This window comes from Anas platyrhynchos, chromosome 3 (assembly GCF_047663525.1).
Source record: "Anas platyrhynchos isolate ZD024472 breed Pekin duck chromosome 3, IASCAAS_PekinDuck_T2T, whole genome shotgun sequence".
Classification (NCBI taxonomy): Eukaryota; Metazoa; Chordata; class Aves; order Anseriformes; family Anatidae; genus Anas; species Anas platyrhynchos.
In genome coordinates, this window is record NC_092589.1 from 56890125 (window position 1) to 56912259 (window position 22135).

General features: G+C 42.7%; 1 protein-coding gene and 1 long non-coding RNA gene across 6 annotated transcripts in view; both read left to right on the forward strand.

Annotated features, from left to right (window-relative positions):
* Positions 1 to 4249: 4249 nt before the first annotated feature.
* Positions 4250 to 10199, forward strand: LOC110354729 (uncharacterized). The gene is made up of 3 exons (XR_002406957.4): positions 4250 to 4674; positions 6306 to 6435; positions 7597 to 10199. It is a non-coding gene; the product is annotated as an uncharacterized lncRNA (long non-coding RNA).
* Positions 10200 to 11524: 1325 nt separating this feature from the next.
* Positions 11525 to 22135, forward strand: part of ZDHHC14 (zDHHC palmitoyltransferase 14) — a 107160-nt gene continuing 96549 nt past the window's right edge. The window contains exon 1 of one of the 5 annotated variants that reach the window (XR_011808336.1): positions 11525 to 12663. Coding sequence is in view for 4 of the 5 variants with exons in the window: in XM_027454401.3 (XP_027310202.1) it covers positions 12413 to 12663 (251 nt within the window). In the remaining variant the exon portion in view is untranslated. The remainder of the gene's footprint in view (positions 12664 to 22135) is intronic. The other 4 variants (XM_027454401.3, XM_027454403.3, XM_027454402.3 and 1 more) reach the window with 4 other exon arrangements.

The following is a 22135-nucleotide window of genomic DNA, read 5'->3' on the forward strand; positions in this document are numbered from 1 at the left end:
TAACACTTAAAGACAGCTACAAAATAGATAAAACAAGTGACTAGAGAAAAAAAAAAAAAAAAAACAGGAATACTTAATTTTAGAAGCGCTTTGCAGCATTCACAGAACTGAAAGTATGATTAATTAATTATTTTTTTTAACGTCAGGATTTCCAGCTCTTTGAAATCTGTTTTAAGCTACGGCCCTGTTACAACAAGCCCTTGGGTCAGGATGTGGCTGACCAGGCCATTTTATCTGCCCCACAGGAGCCTCATTAGTCAGGAGGTCAGCTGGGGGCATTGCTCCCAGCATGAGGGTGCAGGCTGCATGCACTTGCCCACGTGCTGGATGGATGTGTATCAGGTACATTTTATGACATCTGGTGTCATGCCGGGCAAACACAGGGATTTTGCTCTGTTAGAGGGTATATGAATCCCCAGAAGGTCTAAGTCAGCTGGACCTATTTGACAAAACAGAGAGGTGCAGAAACTTCCAACCAGCCTAGGGTTTCTGATTCACTGCTGACATTTCAAGTGCTTTCTGCTCAGCAAGAGGGAGGGAGGAAACAAAAAAAAAACTAACAAAACCTCTTCAGATGAAGACAGGTGATCTCTTGAACTGATAGGAAAGAGTACTGCTGCCTGATATGAAGTAGAGGAGAGTTGCAAGGAAGAAGGAATAACTGAAGAGAATCTTCCTAGTTTTATCTTTGACAGAAAATTAAACATTAATTCTGAAATTTATAAATTCCAGGGTTGTAGCATTTGCTGCTCTGGATGGACAGGGACATGACAACCTTATCTGGCCTCATATATCTTTGGGGGTACAAAAGTAGCACCTAGACATGCAGATGATGTCTACTGGTGATGTACACTATAATCTAGCTTGCCTTTGCTCAACATAGTACTCCACCTCCATCCCTGGGTGCAGCAGGCCCTCCAGGACAGCAAAGAGCTACAGCCACAGCCACAATTTCTCAGACTTCCTCTAGCAAGCTAAGCTTTCAAATGTTCAAGCAGCAGTGTAACATATGTTCCCCTAAAAAAATGAATTTCAATCAGTTTATTATATAAACAATCTTACAGTACAGTCAAATGGAGTTGCTAGGGATGGGAGGAACTTTGGTTTATACTTACAAAAATATACATTTTAGTAACTTTTAAATTGTTAACCATTGGGCTAAAATACAAAATTTAAAAGCCTTACCAATTAAAAACTTCAGTATTCCCTCTCTAACTCAATATTGAATAAAGCATATATTTAAAAAAAAAAAAAAAGCAACAAGTGTTTTTAATAATTTTTAGAAATTACAAAATCTGTGGTTTCTTTTAAGCTGAATTTTGCAAAATTTCACTCTCCAGTGAATTCCTTTCCCTCTTGAAAACTCTTGAAATCTAAAAACTTCCTTCAAACCATACCATTGCAATAAAAACTCATTTCAAATCCTGACCTAGCACAAGAGAGTTATGTCCTTGCCAGCTGTATTTCTGTCTTCAAGCTATGCAGTACTTATGTCCTCTCACTACAGATGGGAGGAATTGAGTGTCTATAGGAGACATGCTTCTGCCCTGCCCATACGTTTGGCTGCTATTCATCTGAGATGGTGCTTGTTCACATCCATTTCAGTCCTCAGCCACTCAACAGAGAGAAGGGATTTCATGATCAAAGATTTTATTGAAGCAACACAGTACTGCTCTTTGTGTACTTGTTTTTTGGCCAGCTGGGATTCCTGCTGCAGCATTCCTATGTTTCCAGCTGTCTAATGCTGATGCCCTCTCCCAAAATTTAATTTTATCCTTGTGCTGTGTGAACTGTACTCCAAACGCACACAGAGGCATCTTTGGTGCATTTCAGGTAAATGTTCAGACTAACAGCTCCTGGGGATATCGGTCAGGCTGGACTTCAGGACCTATGTTGCCTCTTCCCACCTGGAATAGACGCTTCTGCTTCCACAGCATCTCCCCAGGCTGCAAATTGCATGTTCTAGGCAGGTACTAGGTGAGGACTTGGGGGGCTCTTTGCATTGCTTTCCCTGATCTCAGCTCCAGGGCTGACATCCTCGAGTGGGATGGCAGGGAATATGGGCTGCTTTGGTCCAGAAGGGGTACGGGGTGGGCAGCAAAGCAATGGGATACCGTCCACATGCCTGAGAACTTGGTCTTTGTTCATATATGAGCCTTGACCACAAGCTTTGATGCTGGCCTGTGCAAAGAGCATTCCTGAACCTGCCACCTGCTCAGAGATAGGAGGAGAGTTAAGATTATGATGGTTAAGGAGATGGAGAGTTGTATACTTGGGGTGGGTTGGTGTGGAGGAGAGAATCTGGTGCTTTTCATGACTTTGAGAGTGGGTGGGAAAAGAAAGTGGGGGTCTTTTTGTGCAAAGAGGTGCTTTTGTGTTCCTAAGGAGGAGCAGAGGAAGGAAGGAAATTTGTGCTCAGGACTGCTTGGAGGCAGCAGCAGTGCTGAGATGGATATATATGGACTGAAAGACATACACTCATGGGAATAATCCATATCTAAGAGTTCACCACCTCTTTCATACAGAGATACATCAGGTCACAGGGGTTCTTGCAAAGTGTAGGAACTGGCATCTGATGAGAGAAAGCAGGCCACGTGGACAGCGAGCTGAGGTCACGGTCACTTGCGACACTGCACATGTGCAGCTTGGCTGGGAAGGGGCACTTCATCCAAGATAAAAATGCTGCAATGCCTGAAATAAACACAGGCTTCCTGGCTTTGCAGAAGCCCAGGTTCTGCAAAGGGGGAGAGTGCCAGCTACCCACTTTGGAAGAGTGAAGAGCTGAAAATGACAATGATAGCTTCTCTCTTACTGCAATTATAAGCACCATAGAGAGGCAGCTGCTGGGAGTGTGAATCTCATCTTTTGTTCCCTGTAACAGGGGAATCCACACTGGGAAAAGAGCTGGCAACATTTTCAGTGTTGCTGAAGAAGGTTGTATGGGAATACAGGCATTGGACAGTGGCCTTGAAGATCTTGACTGCAAACAGACCCACCTTGGATCTGCGAAAGCTGAACTGCAGCAGCTGCCTCCTGAATATGCATGGGCGCCCAGATTGCTAGCGCTGAATGGCAGGTGCTAACTCAGACAGGCATCTTACATGTGGCTTCCTCTGGCCAAGAATTCTTGATTATCTGCTGCTCAGCTCAGATACAGAGCCCAGATATAGAGCCCAGCTATATAGCACGGTGCCATGAAGACTGTTGGTTTCCAAGATGCAAAACCTCATAAGTCATGAAGCATTGGTTGTTGTCCTCAGAACAGTAAATAAATGAATAAATAAAGAAACTCTACTTCATGTAAACGTAGAAGCTTTGGCAACATGTGGAGAGGTGACATCTGGGGATGACTTACCTGGACCTGGCAGGCTTGGAAGAGGCCTGAAATGCTGTCATGTTTTCCTGAGCTGTTGCACAAGGAGAAGGTACAGTGGCACCTGCAGCAAGGAAAACAACAGCAGGTGGGGTGTGCTCGCAGTGTGTGCTATGCAAAGGTTACCGGTGTGTGCTAGGCTTATTCTGAGCAACATGTTGTGGTTAGGTACTGTGGTTAGAGCAGACAATTGCTGAGTGTTCTGCATGGTGCATAATAAAGCTGTGGTAGGTAGAGAAAAAGCTGGTCTGTACCAGTTGGCCTGGATGAGAATCACAAAAAACAGGGGCTAAAGCAGGTTCTCATGAACACCATGAGCTACCTCTTCATGCCACTGGTAATTTGTTCCTTGACAGCATTCATGTGGACAACTCCTTCTGGTGCAGTTACTTCTGAAAGTGGAGAAATGCAGTTTTTTTACAGATGATACACCTCCAAGATTTTCTTCTATGTAATTTATTCCTAACAATCCACCTGCAACTTATCCCACGGGCTCCAGGTGCTTAATATTTCCTGTCTTGATATCATCGGCCCCTACTCCTCAGCTCTGAGCAGCCACCTGAAGCTTCAGCCATTGGCTTTACCGTCTCAGAGGCACACAGGGCTGACATCGTTTGCCTGAAGGACTCGGGCTTCTCATTACGTGTGTTTGGAAACTTCCTTCTTCTATGCATGCACACAGTTTATAAATTTCTACATGTAAATATCTATTGAAGTTATCTCAAAGTTAAAAGGGGAGCCTATTTACTAGTAAATGAAGCTCTCCAAACTCAGACATTCACACAAGCAACCCCCTCCTGCAGTGTCATCCGTCCGTTCCCCCCCCCCCCCCCCCGATATTGATGGTCACTTGAGGTTCTGTGGCTGAGAGACAACTGACGTAGGGTCAGTTGTCTCTCAGCCACAGTTCCACCCAGTTCCACCCCCCTGCCATGGGCAGGGACACCTCCCACCAGACCAGGTTGCCCAAAGCCCCTATCCAGACTGGCCTTGAGCACCTTCAGGGATGGGGCATCCACAGCTTCTCTGAGCAGCCTCTGCTAATGCTCTCATCATGAAGAATTTGTTCCCTATATCTAATCTAAATCTACCTTCTTTTAGATTAAAACCATTACTCTTGGCCTATCACTACACTTTATCATGGAGTACCCCCTCATCTTTCTTGTTAGCTGCCTTTAATTAATAGAAGGCTTTTATAAGTTCTTCACAGAAAGTATAAAGATTTCTCCAGTTTCTGCTTACAAACACTTGTGCTACAAATGAATATGTGGATTTCACAGAGGGAGGGACTCTGGTTACTGGTAAGCAATTTCATTGCCTTTACATCAAATCTGAGTTTAAATTGTTCTCCCAACTTTATTTTTTTCTGAAGCTAATGTTTCTGTTTTCATTTTGTTTTGTTTTGTTTTGTTTCTGTTTTATTCCTGTTAGTATTATAAAGCTTTCAAGTGTAATCTTTGCATATTATTTATTGCATGAATAATTTTCTTTAGAATTCTGAACGGATTTCTTGGATTTGATGCTTACAGTTTTATTGGTTTAAGATGTGATTATGTTACAGGCTGCCATTTGCTCATCAGAATTAATTTATATGAATGCTACTAGATTAGTATAAACTAATTATACAAAAAAAAAAATAATTATAAACTCATTCTCCTATTTTGGTGTGAAAAGCAGATGTTCTAAAGCCTTTACAAGTCATTCTCAAAATCTGGGTCAAAACTTTGTCTTAACCATATATGTAATCCCATGCCTTTTCCGTTCCACTAAGTTCGAAAAAAGAATTAATGGATAATAGTCTTACAGGAAAAAATAGAAATATGTCTTATGAGGCCAACTTGGGCATATCTGAAGAATGCAAGCTTCTGAGAACACTTAAAAGTGAGCCACTGTACTCATTGTGGTATGAAATAAACTTCTATGAATTGAAAAGGACATTTCCATCTGAAAAAGTTGCATTCACTACTAGTATAAGTAATTGCTAAGTTTCTGATGTCACAAGCTTCTGAGAAGAGCAAAGCCCATCCATTTATGTGTTCGCAGAAATACGTGAATGAACAATGTAGTAAATAAATGAACAAAGACACAGGGAAAATGTGTTTGTTTTATGTCTCTGACCACACTTGTATATCATCTGTGTCACATTTCTGTTAATTGTCAGACTTCCTTTCTCTACTGCAGTGTTGTCAGCCGTATGATTCATGAGTCATGTCTAGCCCTTTGTTGACAGAGCTCATTGAATATTCATATTTGAGAGTATAAAGTATAAGTTTCTTATTCCTTTGGGAGGAAAGGAGGTAGGCCTTCCAAATTCAACATTAATTTGGTCCTCACTGCACCCCTGTGTCTGTCACGGCTTATTGTCCTGAAAACAATAGCTTTCCTAGGTGTAAAATGACCTGTTCTCCCTTTTTATTTTTGCTCATTGTTTTATGGCAGAAGGTGGGGAAGAGAGATGGGTACAAAACCCAAGACCTTGCTGTTTGCTGGAGGAAAGTATATGTGGTGGGGGAAGGCAGGTGTAGAAGAGACATAAAGCCAAGTTGAAGGCAGGGAAAGGAATACGGGAAAGAAAAGAAGGGAGTGAGAGAAAAGCAATGATACAATGCTGAATCTTCCCAGTTAATGACGTTGAATTGTGACAATGAGGCATTAAAGAGATTTTCAAAAGCAGTTAGCTCCATTTTCAGATGGCCTAGTTAAGCATTCAATGATGCAGATAGCCCCCCTCTGGGATTTTCAGAAGTCTCTAATGGCCTAATTCCTCCAAGGAAAACTGTTATGCGCTCTGTATTACTCTGCATCAATGTGTTACGGATGTGTTCCACTGACAGCCATGGCTGCTTGAAGCGTGGAGTTCAAAACAGCGAAGCAGCCCACGACTGTAATTACAACGGAGGCTTTTCTCTAAATGAGCGTCATGCTCCTGCAGGAGCTGGGTGACAGCGCTTTCCTGCTCTCCACTGCAGAACACGAGCTGCCTTTCCACAGCACTGCAAGAGGCTCTTCGCTGGGGCAGCAGAGAAGAGAAAGGAAGCAGCAGCCAGGAAGCATGCACAGAGGTGGGGAGAAAAGGTCATAGATGAGATAAACTTGAGTATCTTTGTGGTTATGCTTTGATCTACCAAGAGTCTCGTCCCTTCTATAACCCACGGTAGGAAACAGGAGTTTAAAAAAAAAAAAAAAAAAAAAACAAAACAAAACACCTGTAAAAGGGATATTATTTTAAGCAAGAGATATTATTTAAAGAACTCCAACCCAAAACATTTTTACTATTTTTACTGTTTTGGTTACTTAAAACATTTGAAGTGGACAGCACCACATTAATTACAGGAGCATTTGCAGGTGTGTACTGGTGGTGGTGGTGGTGGCTTTTGTTGGTTTCCTTTCTCAATGGACTCACACAACGGTTTAAAGCATTGGTGAGACTTCCTTGCTCTCTCTAAAGACACTGTAACTTGCTCAAGTAAATAGGAAAAAGGGTAGAAGTTTCAGGTATAATTAAATTTTTAAAAGTTTCCTAAAAATCGATGAGAGAGAGAGAAAGACAAATTAATGCCAATGCTGTGGGGAGAACTTGGTCACTATATATTGCAGCAAGTCTTAATGATAAGCCTGAGCTTATCTAACAGTTCACCACCACCCAGCAGGGGAAGGTCGTGCTCTCCCTTCCTTTTCTGCTTTTAAGCTGTGTGTTGTCTCCTCACTTTTTGCCAGGACCTAGGGGATGCCTCTATGAGCAGGTCTGGCTAAGCCTGAAGTCCAGGGGCAGCCTAGCCCGATCCAACTGCTGGCTGCAGTCCTGCTCCCTGCCCCTTTGTTCTCCTCTTTCCTCTTTCACTTCCCTTTTGCAGGGCAATGTGTTCCTCCTGCCCCTCCCTTGTGACAGTCCTGGATGCTTTGTCATGTCCTCTGATGAGTAGTTCCAACATGATAAGGTGGCAGAAAATTAAGGGGAATTGAAAAAGAGAGAAAAAAAAAAAAAAAAGGGTATTTTTTCTGCTGATACCTCTGTGCCAAGACAGTTCAGCAAAAAACCTGATAAGCAGTGGAGAGACTGCAAGCGAGAGGGTGGAAATACACGAGTGGGTGGAAGGGTCAGAGGAGAGGACAGGACAACTGCCACCCTTCACCGTCAGTTTCGGAGAGTGTTATTCTCCTCATCACAAGGTTATTGTGATGGGAAGGGAAATCTAGGTTCCTTGCATCCGTTTCTCCCACAGGCACTTGTTTCAATATTGAATGTGCTGCACAGGAGAAGTGAGGCCTATCTCCAAGACAAGGAATTTCCAGTCCATGGAGGAGTCACCGAGAAAACAGAAAGCATATGTGCTGTGAGGAGTATACAGATGGGCATGACCCATGATCAAATGCTGACTTCTCTGAAAACTAAGCTCATTTCCTGTACGTATTGTGAAAAAGAAAGAAAAAAAGTGTGGTTTTAAAGAGGAAGTTTACAGCACAAACGGTAACGGTTTGGTGACCTGGGATTAGGATAGAGCTGTACAAACCCCATTAATCAAGAATCAGTAAAATATCCTTATTACAGACCTTTGGGGGAGTGTATAGAAATTTCTGTATAGCACCGACTGATAAAACGGAGCTGCTCTGCTTCAAGCAATGAGGAATGCGAGGCTCTTCACATGGCAGCAAAACTACAAACAAAATATAATTCACTCCACTACACTAATGCAGGATTTAAGATTTAAGGATTTAAGTAGGAAAATTATTTTCCTGGCTCATCATTTTATGTACTCCAACACTGATAACGGTGGAAATAGATTTTCCTCATGTAACTTCACTCTCTTGCTCCTTTCTTTTTCTTTACTTGCATGTTATGTGAACTTCCCAAAACTAACAAATTTTTTGTCTTTCTTTTGCTCAAATTAGTGCAAGAAGGACTCTTAAATAGGGTTAAAATACCACAGCGATGACCTCACACAACACTTGTGTTTGTTTTTTCAGTTGGAATTGTAAGATTTTGAGGCTGTATCTCCTGAACTTTGGAAGCAGTTATTGATTGTGGAAGCATGCCCAATTCTGGAAACTTTTGGATTTTAATTGCATTTTAAAGGAGAATTTTGATCTTCTTCTGCTGGAATAAATGAAAATATCCATAGATTCTGAATTCTATCCAAAGCAGTGAAGCCATATGCTAAGAAGCCAAAGTTGTAAGTTGAAAAACTGTAGAAATATTCCAGATTATCTATGATTAAGCCATTTCAGACATTCAAGTTATAAATAAGTATTTTTCCAGTGCTTCAAAAGAGAAATTGACACATTGCTTTTTCAATAGCAGGACTTAAGAGACACTTGTAAGCTTTTTGAACCTGTTGAAGCTGATCTTGTCATAGAAGTAAGAACCTCTGTTTACTTTTTTGATTCTTTAGATAGTGACTCTGATGTTCAGTGTCTCACTCTCACTTTTTTTTTTTTTTTTAATGTTCATCGTGCCGAATATCTAGTCTCTTAGGACTTAATGCACTGACAATTTTAAATTCAATGGTCATGAGTTGGACAGTTTTCTCTGGGGATGTGGCCTATCTGAAAAACAAATCTGTCATTTCAAAGAAAGTTAGTGCTGTTGGTACTGAAGTTGTGTACGTAATTTCATTTTCAGTTTTCTTGACCAAAAAACACAAAAAGTTATTTTATACTTTGCAAAATATTTAGCTTACATTTTTTAGAGAAATATAATGATTTTAACAAAATTAAGCATTTTATTTTTTTTAAAAATAGATAATATTAAAAGTAGAAAACTGATCTATTTAGCTTCTCAGAGGAGTAATGGGAAAACAAAAACAAAATAACTTTTCCTCCAAAGCTGTTTGGCAACTTTTATGAAATTTAGTAATATTTCCAGTCTTACCCCAAACATTTTTAAGGAAATGAAGTACTTTCACAAAAGGAATGGTTGGTATTGGTAAGAAGCTAAAATGATGGCTTGTTGGCCAAGCAGTGGTAGAGAGTTACTTTTGAAAAACATCAGTGAAAAATGAGAAAAAATGTTTGTTGAGGGGAAAAAGAAGAAAACTCTTAGTATTTCCAAAAACTAATTGTGAAAGATTTGAAAAATGTCCCTAGAAACCATGTCTGTGGCAGTGCCTTGATGTCTTTCCACCTGTGAGAATATTGGATCTTTCAGTTCAATACCTGCTATTTCCTCCTCTTTTTTCATTAGAAGTATTGGTTTGGCAATGTAGGATGTATGGAGTACAGACATCTTATGTTCAAAATTCTAAAATTTTTAATTTTGTGATTATTTAATCATTTAAATACCTGTTCTGATTATGTTTACACCATTGTCAAGCTAATTCTGTCATGAAGCATGGCAACACTATACACATAAGGATGATTTTTCTCAGCAAATTAGCTGATGTTTTAAGATTTGCGCTTGTGACACCTCCACACAGAAGACAGGGTAAGAGAGAGGAAGTTTCAGTGGTAACAACTCTTTCATTATCATTTTCTCAACAAAAAGATAGTTTTTTTTCTCTTCACTAAGTATCTGTGATATTCTTCCATTATTCCATTCTTCCATATTCTTCCGTTGCATGAGATCAACCTTGGTCACAGATAAGAAATCAGAAAAGTACATACCAGAACACGTGAGCCTACAAAGTTTTACAAATAGAGAACCTATTCGTTCTACCTACTGTGTTTATGATTTAATCTATTTGGTGCCTCAAAACAAGTTTCATTAATATTGTGAATGAACTATAAGAAATGCTTTGAAAAATACCATCAAATGGTAACTATTAGTTGTATAAAAGACCTTTGTACAGGAGTTTTCAAGTGATATTAAAAGCAATTTTAAAAAGGTGTTGATACTGTCTTCACGTTATTTGCAAAAGGATCATACTCTGAATTCCTAGGCAGGACTGGTACTGATTAGGGACTGGTACGGGCTTTCTGTGTGAAAAGTACCACGGGTAGTACTAATACAGTCAAAATACATTGCCAATTGAAAGTCGTAGAAGTTGGACTTCCACTCTTGAGTTTTACTTTTCAAATTATCTGTTTGGGCACTCCTCAGATTCTTTTACATATTTCTCGCAATTAACATGACTGAAATTCACTTCACAACCACAGTGTCTTAAACAAAACCCAAGTGAAATGCCATGGAGTAGATAGCAGCTTGAATGAGGTGCTGGTATTGTTTGCAAATGTTTTGTTTCTGAAGAGTGTTTCTGAAATTAGCCGTGTGCTACCAATGAAGATAAGCCAACAATGACATTTTTACATAAACTGTTTGCTCTGTTTTCTGAATGCCTGAAATATTTCATAACCTCAGGAGAGAACAGAGCCGTTTCACATCATACAATCATTAATATTGTCAGAGTACAGATCTCCAGCGATGCGCTAATAAAAACCTGATGAAGACTGAAACACTTCTCAGTGAATCACGTTTCTATCAGCAGCCTTCTGCTGGCGTGTATTGGTGCTGTATTCATGAAGACAAGAAGAAAGCTCACCAGTTGTTCATAAAGAACGTGTCAAAGAACGAAAATTGTCTGTATATGTAAGTTAGGAGGTAGCAGGCAAACTGCTGGCAATAAGCGCTGGGGGGAGGAGGAGGGTATGGAAAGGAGTAGTGCAGCAGCACCTACTAGAAACAAATAAATAAAAAAGAAGGGGATGTCATCAGTCATTCTTTACGGATGAAGAATTAGTTTATTGAATTAAAGGGATAAATATCTGCAAAATGAGACGTGGAATTAGGAAACCGTTGCCCCCACACACCGCTGGCTTTTCGGTGTCTCCCTTAGGGCCAGCCCTCAGCCACGTGGGGCTGCAACAGAGCCCAATTTATTTGGAAATGTGACGGGCACACCTTGTGCCTGCTGGGGCTGCCGCGGCTGTGCCCAGGGCAGGGCAGGGCAGGGCTGCCCCGACCCGACCCGGGGGGATTTGGGGACGGGCGGAGCCGCCTCAGCGCCCCCACCGCTCCGCCCCGCCCCCCGCAGGGCTCGCGGGGCACGCCGGGAGTTGTAGTCCCCGCCGCCGCCCTCCCCTCCTTGGGGGCCGCCGGGCGGAGGGGGGCAGCCGAACTACAACTCCCAGCGGGCGGGGGGAGGGTGGTCCCCCTCGGCCGGGCCGCGCGGGCGGGGCCTCTCCGCGCCCAGCGCTCCCCCCCCACCCTCGCACACCTCGCCCTGCCGCGGCCGGGGCCGAGGGGAGGCTCCGCGTGCCCGTGCGCGCGCGCGCGCGTGGGGGCGGCCGGTTGCGAGGGGGGCGGCCAGGGCGGCGCAGTCGGGCGGGCGGTCGGGCAGCAGGACGGGGGGGGCTCCGCCCGCCGCTCCGCTTCCCCTCCGCGGTCGGGATGAAGAGGCGGCTGGCGGCGGGGGATGAGCCCGGGTAGAGGGCGGGGAGGATGGTAAGGGGCCGGCGGGGTCCCGGCGCAGCTCTCCCGGCGGCGGCGGCGGCGCCCTCCGCCCCTCTGCCCGCTCCGCCCTCGCTGCGAGGAGCCGCGCCGCGGGGGGAGGCGGGGGCTCGGGCAGCCGGCGCCGCCCGGGGCGCGGGGCGTGAGGCGGGGACGCGGCGGGGCGGGGGGATGAGGAGCCGGCGGGCAGCCGCCGCCTGCCGGGCCCCGGCCCGGCCCCAGCCCCAGCTCCAGCCCCGGCCCCGGCCCTGAGGCTCGGCGGGGCTCCCCGGGGAGCGGTGCCCGCGGAGGCTGTGCTGGCGGAGCCGCTCCCGCAGGCAGCGTGCGGGCAGGAAGGAGCAGCCCTGCGGCTCCGCGATCAGCCCGGACAGCCCCTCACCGCTTCATAAGCCTCCTGATTTCGTTATTATTATTATTTTTATTTTTTTTTCCTCTCGCCCTCCCGAGCCCGGCGGCGGGCGGGGGAGGGCCGGCTGCCTCCTGCCCGGCGCTGCCAGCATGCCGGCTGCGGGCTGCGAGGAGCCCGGCGGGCTCTGCCCGGCGCTGCCCCTGCCCGCCTGCTAGCGGGGCTGCCGCGGCCGGCAGCGGCTCTGCCCGCCCTGCAGACACCGCAGCTCCTCTCCGGTGGGGCTCGCCCCACGGTTGACTTTCTCTTGATGACTCCTGGAGGTGGCAGCGGGCCCATGAAAGACTGCGAGTACAGCCAGATCAGCACGCACAGCTCCTCGTCTCCCATGGAGTCTCCCCACAAGAAAAAGAAAACAGCTCCCAGGAGGAAATGGGAGGTTTTCCCTGGAAGGAACAAGTTCTTCTGCAATGGGAGGATCATGATGGCTCGGCAGACCGGAGTCTTCTACCTGACTCTTGTGCTCATCCTGGTCACCAGTGGACTCTTCTTTGCGTTTGAGTAAGTGACGCTCGCGCCTGTCGTGTCCCCGCTCTCTTCCTGTAGCTATTTACTTGCTGACCGAAAGCAACATAAACACACTTATCCAGATGTCACAGGGGGTGCTGGCTGACATCGGCCGCCGTCGGTTTATGTAACTGAGAGCGTGCTCTGGTGAGGTGCTGAGGGGCACGCGGTCCTGCTTTCCTCACTCAGCTCCGCGGAAAACTCAGCTCGGAGGATGGAGGTGGTACGGCTTTTATATTGCAGGTTTCCAGCTCTTGCTGCAAGAGGAGCGTAAAACAACAGGTTTGGGACGGTCAGGAAATGAGGTAGCTGCTTGTCCGTCGGTAACTGATCAGAATCAAAACTGGCAGGTGCAAAAATACTGACCTTTTGTCACAGAACCGCACGGAGTGCGAGGAAAGCAATGCCTTTTGTTAGTTCATAAATCAGGCTTTTTTTCTGTCTTTTCCTTCTTGAAGTCATTTAATAGCTTGTGGACAAGATTTCCAGGTTAGTTAAATAAAGAAAAGGCAGAGCTATACAATTTTGTATGTACCTAGCTTTTCGCCACTAGGTAACAGCATTACTTTGTTTGTGATGGTAACTTGTTGTATGTCAGGTTGGTCTTATTGTAAGCAATGTTTGCCTTACAGTTTTGGATTCATTTTTTAAGGAGGTTTCTGGCGTCCTCCTAGGGCCTTTTTCTCTGTTGCTGCGAGTCTTCAGGAATCTTTTTCATCTCCATCAAGTGAAGACACAGTGCCAGCAAATCTAAAGTACTGATTTTTCGCAATTATACTGGAGCAGCTAAATTAAGTATGCATGCTAATAAAGAATTAGGTACTTGATATGTAAAATGCAATTCACCTTTTATTTAGTTATTTAAAGCACTGAGTTACAACGGTGCTCAGACTGCAAACTACTTGCTATTATAAGAACTACTGAGTTCTTTTTAAAGATATCATCCTGCTTCACCTGTTTTAAAACTATCCTAGCTTGATTTGTGATTTGTGGCAGGAAAATAAAGATACAGTTGAACATAGATTACTGCTTGATGCCTTTAAAGAGAGAGATAGCAACGTTAGCAAACTCTGACTTGTGCCAGTTAGATGTAGAAGACAATTGTTACATACTGGTAGCATTTAAGGAGGTAGAAATGCTCGGTAGGTGATCAGAGTCTAAAGCTGTGTGACCGGAAAAGATGTCTGTGAATTCCTCAGGTGAACTGTCTTCAATGGGCTCCTGGTGATGGTAGAGGAGTGATTCATTGTACATCTTCTGCAGGCATTATGAAACTTCTTGAGCATCCTTTGAGTAATTGCAATGGCACAGCGGATGATGGTATCCATTTACTGCACGTGCGCTTACTTTCCTGTTTTTAAACGGGTTTCAAAGGTGTCTGCTGGTAGTATTGCATCAGGACTGGCTGCTACTCTGTTCTGGTTGGCGTGATTAGGCCTAATTTTGGAAAGGTTTTCCATGTGGGCTGACACTCATATCTGTGTGTGGTCTCATCACCTTCACTAGAGCCTCCAAAGGCAAGTGCTGGACATCCCATAAGCACCAGAATGTAAACGTAGGATCGGAAGTGTAATGTTTTATAGTCATGGTTGTAAAACCTATTTGCCAAACCACCATGTACGGCTTATTTATGTGTTTTAACAATTCGATCCTTCAGAGAGAAATATTCTCTGCAGTTGCATGATTCAGAACTGCTAGGGCAGGGTGAGCCGCTCGCTCTCTGTCACCTGATTTCATTACCTCTGTGAGTTATGTGCTCTGTGAGACTCAAATGCTCCAACTGGTGTTGTGGCTTTGAGCTTATCTGCAGTGTAACTGTATGTGGTGGACCATGTTTGGAGTCAAGGTACAGCATTTTGATACCAAACTGGTGTTTTTTCTAACCAGAAGTCTGAAGCAAGGAGAAATCTCAGGGTTTATGTAACTATGAGCAAAAGCATGTGTACTGCTCTTGAGTCATTCTTGTATCACTCGCACTCTTCTTTCAAGGAAATTAAAAATAGAGGGCAGCAATGGTATTTAATTTGTACAACAATGATAAGGTAGGTTTGGTGTTTAAAAAGCACTTATGCTGGAATTATTGTGCATCCTCTGAAGGCAAAATAAAACAAAAAAAAAAAAAAAACAACACCAAATCCCTCAAACTCTGAGACTGGGAATGGTGCTCAGCATGTTTGCAGTGTTTGAACTACAAAAGCTTGGTAAGGTTATAAAGGAAAAAGGGGACATTCCTTGCTTAAAAAGTATTATTCCGAAGCAGTATCTCATTGTATCTCTTGTTAGTGGTCTGAAGTTGCTACTTACTGATCAGCTGAGAAGGTCTCCAGTTGTTCGAATGTCACTTCTGTTATTTAACTGATTGGTTAGGAAGCTGCTCCTCAACCAGCCACTTCCAGAATGTGAGAGCAAAGTGCTTCAGTCCTTTCTGTACACGTGGGCCCAAGTGATTTTTAAATGGGTGTTTGCCTTGTGTGTCTGAACTGTAAGGTGAAGCTCTCAGTGAAGAGGAAGATACCGTGTGTGTTCTTCAAATTGTTCTTTGCTACAGTTGGAAGGAAGAACTTTGTGCATTTGGGTTTTGGAAACTGGAAAATGGGTACTGACATCCCAAGTCATTCCCCAGTTGCAGGCAGTGAAGAGGGGGACTGGGAAAGAGATGAACCTGGCAGCTGATCTCTGAGGGAGTCGTGCTAACAAACACTTGTTCTGTATCCTTTTGGCTTCTTTTGTTCCTCTAACGTCATCTCTTCCTGTACCTCATGCTTTGCTCTGACACCCATTCATCCAGAGCTATTTCATGTGCTTTCGACTCATCACCAGGGTAGAAATGCATTTTACTGAATCAACAAATTGTAGCTCTCCAAAAGCAAACACATCTTGACCTGCATAGCTTTTGACTTTGAATCATGCCTTTGTAATCTTCATGTTTTTTCATATTTATGCTTCTGTGCTTTTTCCTGCCTACTTTTTTTTTTTCCACTTCCTGCTTTCTGCTGTTTTTATTCCTTTCTCTCTGTTGGTGTTTTTCTCCCCAATATTCCAGGTGCATCACTACTTCTTCCTTTTGTCATTTCACTATTATTTTTCATTTGCAAAGAGGTAAAAGAAATTTTGCTTTAAAAACCAACCACCGCCACCACCAACAAAAAAAAAAAAACACAAAACAACTCCTTAAGCTTCCAAGCAGTTGCAATCTAATTGCTGCATCTTCCCTTGCTTCTGAAGGAAGGAAATGCAAATAAGCAGTTTTATTTCTGTAACCTGTCTATTAAATATAACGTGATGTATTGCAAGTACTTTGGGGACCCAACAGAGATGTTGTGCTTGAGGTACTCTTAAAAATTCCATATATTTGAAAATGCTCAGGATTAAGCACCACAATTTACTTCAATCTGTCTTTAAAATTTGGGTATGTTACTTTGTCTTGGAAATGCAGTTCCTGACTAACCTTATGATGATTTGCTTTTTTTTTTTTCCTTGCAAATTTGGCCAAATGATGGACTTTGCTCTGTGTTGCCCCCTTATACAGAGACACAGTTAAAAAAATAAATAAATAAATTATTCAGTGCTCATGTTTAAGTATCTACATGACAAGTTTGGAAAACAAATTCCTTTCCCCAGAGCAAAGATGGCATCAGTAGCTGAAGGGCAGGTATTGCTGCTGTGCCTAGTCCATTCAACCACTGTATTTGCATGTATGTAAAGCCCTTTATTGGTGCAGTAAAGACAGGCAAAATTAAGGCACTTCATACTTACTGCTTTTATTCAGCTAAGTATGCATCCTCGAAAGAGAGGCGAACCCTTCATGCTTAGGGTCATTTGGGCTACTGTAGGTTACGGAAGAGCAATGAGGAGGCTGGATGGCATATTTAACACAGGAGGATGTGTAAAACAGGCATCTTGTTAAATGGCAAGTCTCATATGGATGCAGAAGCCTCGCTAGTTCGGAGCTGTGATGGATGGGCTATGAGCTCTGCTGTGAGCTGCCCCTGGCTGCCGGCACAGCTCCTCCTTGGAGCAGGCACAGAGGGAACGTGTCTGCACTGGAGCTGCTTTGGTTCAGGCTTCCGATGAAAGGTGGATGTGAGCAGGGATGCCGATGGAACAGAACTGGCTCGGGCACAGTCAGGTTTTCTTCTGTCAGCTCTGTTGCAGGGTCAGTAACTCGGAGAAGGTTGGAGCAGATGGCTGGGTGCCGGCAGGGCTGAAGCAGTGCAGCTCTTTTCTCTGTAACTGTGAGTCACAGCACTATCACTCCTGATATAATTTGACGCTTGCACTGATTCAACCAACTAGAGAGTTTTTTCTGAGCTAGTTAAAACGTGATTTTGGTGGGCATTTGTCTAATTGCATCCTTTTCCCAACGGTGGATGTTGGAAAATCGTTTAAACTGAGATTGTGCATGCGCATGTGTGTGTACAAATCACTGCTTCCTATCTGCTCTTATGGCTGCTGGCAACCTCTTCCAGCCCTCCTGCTTTGAAAACCAGTGTGACTGGAGGACATTCGTGAGTCACCCTTTCTGATGCGGTGTAGGTGGTTCAATATTGAGCTCCTCCAGCACACGCGGCGGTGAAGTGGTGCTGCTCGCTGTGACGAGCCTCCGTGTGTAAACACCCATGTCAGCAAGCTGAGTGTTTTCTCCGTGGCATCAACAGGCGTCTTCGTCTCCTGGCTCGTGCTTCCTGCTCTTACGAGATGCGGATTCTCAGTGTGAGGCTGAATTCCAAGTAGGTGGCACGTGCTCCATCTATCAACCTCCTTCTTCTTTCTTCGGCTGCTTTCATGATGTGTAGGTGAAGGACATGGTCATTGTAGGATGTAAGTACACGGCGTGTTGCTTAGAAGGAAGCGCTACCAGTTCTGACTTCAGCTGTTAGAGGCTACTGTAAGCTTGCACTTCCTGCTGAAGATGTCAAGATGGCCTTTAAAGTGAAAATTACGACCTAGAAACTAAAGTGATTGCTCAACAGAGAACTGCATCCCTTCCTATGTGGAAGGCTGCTCAGTAGTGCTTAATGGCGTAGGCAAAAGCAATGATGAATAGGCATTTTTTCCCCCCAGTGTTTGTTGTTCAAAAAAATGTAATTAAAATGAAAACAGAGCAATATTTCCATTTCTCATTTTGCCACGCTAGTGAAAAAGACATGGAATGCAATAAGCCTAATCCTTCGGGTTTACTTTTTGTACGTAGTTTATATAGATCTACCAAATGATATGGCAAATTGCTAATGCATTCTGACCAGGTGTTGTTTATTCTTTGCAATTAATTTACCCTGAAAATATTAACTGTCAGAATCAAATATCTTTCAGGGGCAAAGTCTATTTAATGCTGTTTTCCTTGACAGGTGATTTTTTCTTTCCTTAATCGCAAAAAGCTTGCTTGCTTTATATATTCTTAGTTTTTCAGGGTTCTGTGAGAGTATTTCACCTATAGTTTCTCTCTGGCCAAAAGAGAGCAGTTTTGGTTTAGCCTGTTTCAATGTAGCACTTCACTGAGCAGGTAAGCTTGTTTAAGCTTTTAAACCTGCTTTGAATGAATTATAGATACAAAATGAAATCCTTTTAACCTGGAAATATACCAGGAGCATGTGATACTAGGCCATGCACTTCTGTGTTTCAAGGCTAGGTCTTTTTATCTGGAAATGGATAATTATTAAATTCTTCATTTTTTCCCAGAGTAAAATTCTGTGAGGATAACAGAAGGATAACCTCTCCTATTTTTGGAAGTCATGCATTCTCTAGTTCCTCTGAAACTGCAGAGGCATTTTATGGTTTTGTAACATTTTAACTCCTTTTTCAAAAGACGGTGAAATGTTGAGCAGCTTTTTATTATTATGGGTTTTTTTTTGATGGCCTTATATTACTCCATAGACAAATCATCTTTTAAACATGATTTTTGATCTTTTAATTTACTCCTTTCTCACTTAGTGTTCTACTTACATTTCAGCTTCAGCTTCTCCACTTTTTTTTTCCCCCTTGTCTTTGTGGGGGTGGAGGGACATGAAAATAGAGAATATAGCTGTGTGTGGGAAGTAATGTTGGCTCCTCAGATACCGTGTCCTCTCAGGACCTCGAGGAACTTACTGTATGGCTTTTGATCATTGATGCATGCGCATCTGTGGAGCGAAATGTGAAGGTCTGTGGTCCTCTTTGCTTGATGTCCCTTTCTCCTAAAGGAAGAGTGAAAATGCCACAGCAGTCTGACGGGGGACAGTTTGCTGCTTTTGTTGTCGCTCAGCGTGGTTGCTGTAGGTAGGTGTAAATTCTCAGCTTCGATTCCTGATACCATTTCAGAGTGAGAAACAGGTCATTTCGGAAGTTTGGTTGCTCTTCTTGCCCTTATATCTTCAAGTATCTGTTGCTCGTGCATAATATTTCTGTACATCTTCAGCCTCCAAACTGTGAGATTAGACTTGTAATTTTATGGAAGTTTGATTAAAAATCTATTTCAATTCATCACTCAGAAGTTGGAGGTTTATATCCATGTAATCTGTATAGTGTGTCTGTTTTGGTTTGGATTTCTCTGAGTAGGTACTGCTGCTCCTTTATGTTAACAAGTGGGTAGTGAGTGTGTCTTCTAGAGACTAGTATGGGGACAATCACGTTAGATTTACATTACTGGAAAAACTAAGTTCTATTACAGTTTCTTAGAAGGCTAGCATTCCCGTGTGACATGATCTGGGACTCCTAAAGTCCACCCCTCAGTAATTTTCATACTTTGTTTGAAGGAAATTTGTTGTTTATTTTTTTTTTCCATTTTTTTTAAGTCAGTTTCTCAGGGACCATATTACATTTTTAGCTTCCTGTAAAGTGTTCCTTTTACTCATTTTAAAATTTAGGTTCATAGTGGAAAAAATACCTGTGTTGTTACATGATTTATTTTTTGTAATAGCTGTGTTGCATTGCTGTTTTGTAAATGGCATTTCATACAAAATATAAAGTATACAGATGATGAGCTGGCCTTTGGATGGCTGAGAAGTTGTCCTTTTAGAGTGAAAAGATAAATTATTAGTCTTTGTAGGACTTGAACAAAAGTAGACTTCTCGCTCCTTTTTTGGGCAGAAAAAATATTTTGTTAAAAATGTCTAGACTCATTTATAGATTCAGTAGGAACTGATATGCTGAAATTTGAACTGGACATTTCAAAACATAAATTCCTTTTTAACAGATAAGTTATACCTCTTAGGTACTTAAAACAACATCAAAACAAAGCCTTTTGTACTGTCTTTCTCCTGGAAAGGGGCTCTTTGCTAGTGCAGATTTAAACTGCTAGTCTGAACATTAAAATGTGAACGAAGTAATGAGAAATTGAAGATGACTGCAGAAGAAGAGAAAGCTGTGAGAATATTTTTAACTTTCTAAGCTGCGTGGTTGTTTCAAAATAGCCTGGTTTAAAAGAAAAATTGTCTTGAAATACTGGGACATTAATGGTAATAATGATAATTTTAAAATGCTTAAACTGTTATATCAACACTATCTAGGAAATTTTTGTTAGCCTGACTGGTGGTTCTCATAGTGAAGTGAAGCTGATGATCACTAAAGTTCCAGGCTCCCGACAAAGGTTTGTGGATGACGCCACTGCTCATCTTTCTTTTGGTGAAAACAGGGAAAAATTCGCTGAAGTCAGCTGGGAATAGCAAAATTTATTAAACTCTGTATAATTATAGTATGTTTTTTTTAGAACTTAATACAAAAATATGTACAGCGGTTAAACTGTTTACAAACCAAAGAAACAGACCAAAATCAAGATAAAGTCAATGTGTAATAGCCAAAAATAAATTTTTCTTTGTTTTTCTCATGTTGTGGACATACTAAATGCTACTCATATTGAAAACTTACTTAAGGACCTCTTAGGCCAAATTATCAAAAAGAAAGCTGAAGCATTTTGGAGTTTCAGCTTTGTTTTAGACACCCTCTTGCTTACTCAGTTGTACGTCCTCGTCCTGGAAGAGGCTTTGATGCACCCAGAGCTCCTGTTTGTGCTGCTGGCATGAGGCGAGGGATGCTCTGTGCCTGAGAAGCCTGACCGTGGGATTTCAGCTGTGCCTCGCTGAGCATCGTGCCCAATTTCATTCCAGCACTTGAACTGCTTGGTTGACAGTGGGCTGCAGCGCTATATGATTATTTGGCTTTTGGTCCGTGATTGCTTCCTTTTCATTAGTGTCTGCAGGGTTTATGCACATTATTGTGGGATGGTGGCTAATGAGGTCTTACCTAATGAGCTTGGCTAATGAGATCACAGCTGTTTTTGTTTTGTTTTTCCACTCCTGCCCTCCCCTGAAGGTGGTTACTGCAGTGAATACTGGCAGAATGCATTTATTGTGGTGAACGTGTGGTAGCTCTGCTCTTTTAATGAAAACACTTGCAGGAGGTTCAGTATAACGTGGAGAATTAAACTGAAAACTGAGACTCTGAACTTATTCATAGTTAACACATGCAAAATCTGCAGTTTGGAAATTTCATGTTAGAGTTTAAATGCAAGATAGCTGTTACATTGTTTGTATTGAGTGAATGTATGAAATCATTGTATTTTTATTATATGCTTGTTATACATATCAATACATCTTCGTTCCTAAGAAATTAAGAGTATGGAACAGACATGCTAGAATTTATTATTGTGGTATAATCACTCAGTATATTACTAGGAGTTATGGATGTAGGTTAAACGTCATTGGCAAGGGGCTGAAGTTTTTGTTTTTGTTTTCCCATCGAAAAAGGAATAGAAATGAGACCCTATACAAAACTTTTGTTCCTGATAGCAATACATTTTGTGTACCCTCCCCATTGAGATGTCTGGATGTCAGGGAACAGCAGTCCTGCTTGTGTATGTCCAGTACACTTGTCAGATACCCCACTGGTTATCAATGCTATGTTTGAGGGGAAAAAACAAGTGTAAGAGCAGCCCATACTTAAATTTCACTGGTGTGCTTGTTTGCATTCATGGTGTGTGTTTTCATGGCATAGCTATCTATGCAGATGTTCCACTGTCTTATTTGGTAAAAAGGGCTTCCTAGTGTTGTAATGGAATGTGGAGGAATTATATTTTTTTTTCCTCAGGTGGAGCTATGCAAAACAGCTAAAAGCAAGTAGAAGAGTAAAAGCTGGTATTGATTTCTCTTGCATCAGTATTTCTATTCTGCAATAAACTTTCTTCATGTGTACATGGTTTATTCAGGGCTGCCACTCATAATGCTTCCATATGGTGACAAAATACAACTTTTAAGATACTTTTAGCATTGGACAAGATTTGAGCTCTCTCCAGGGCTGGGCAAGCACTGGGTGGGGAAACAAAGTAAACTTGGATCATTGCTCTGAGTAGACTGGTGCATAAAACGTGTTGTATGGTATGCTATAAAGATTGGAGTATGCTGTGTAAAAAGCATATTCGCTTCTGGTTTGCCTCACTGGATTACCCTGGGGAAGAGAAGACTTGGAGGGATACTATTAAAGTGTGTGTAAGTAC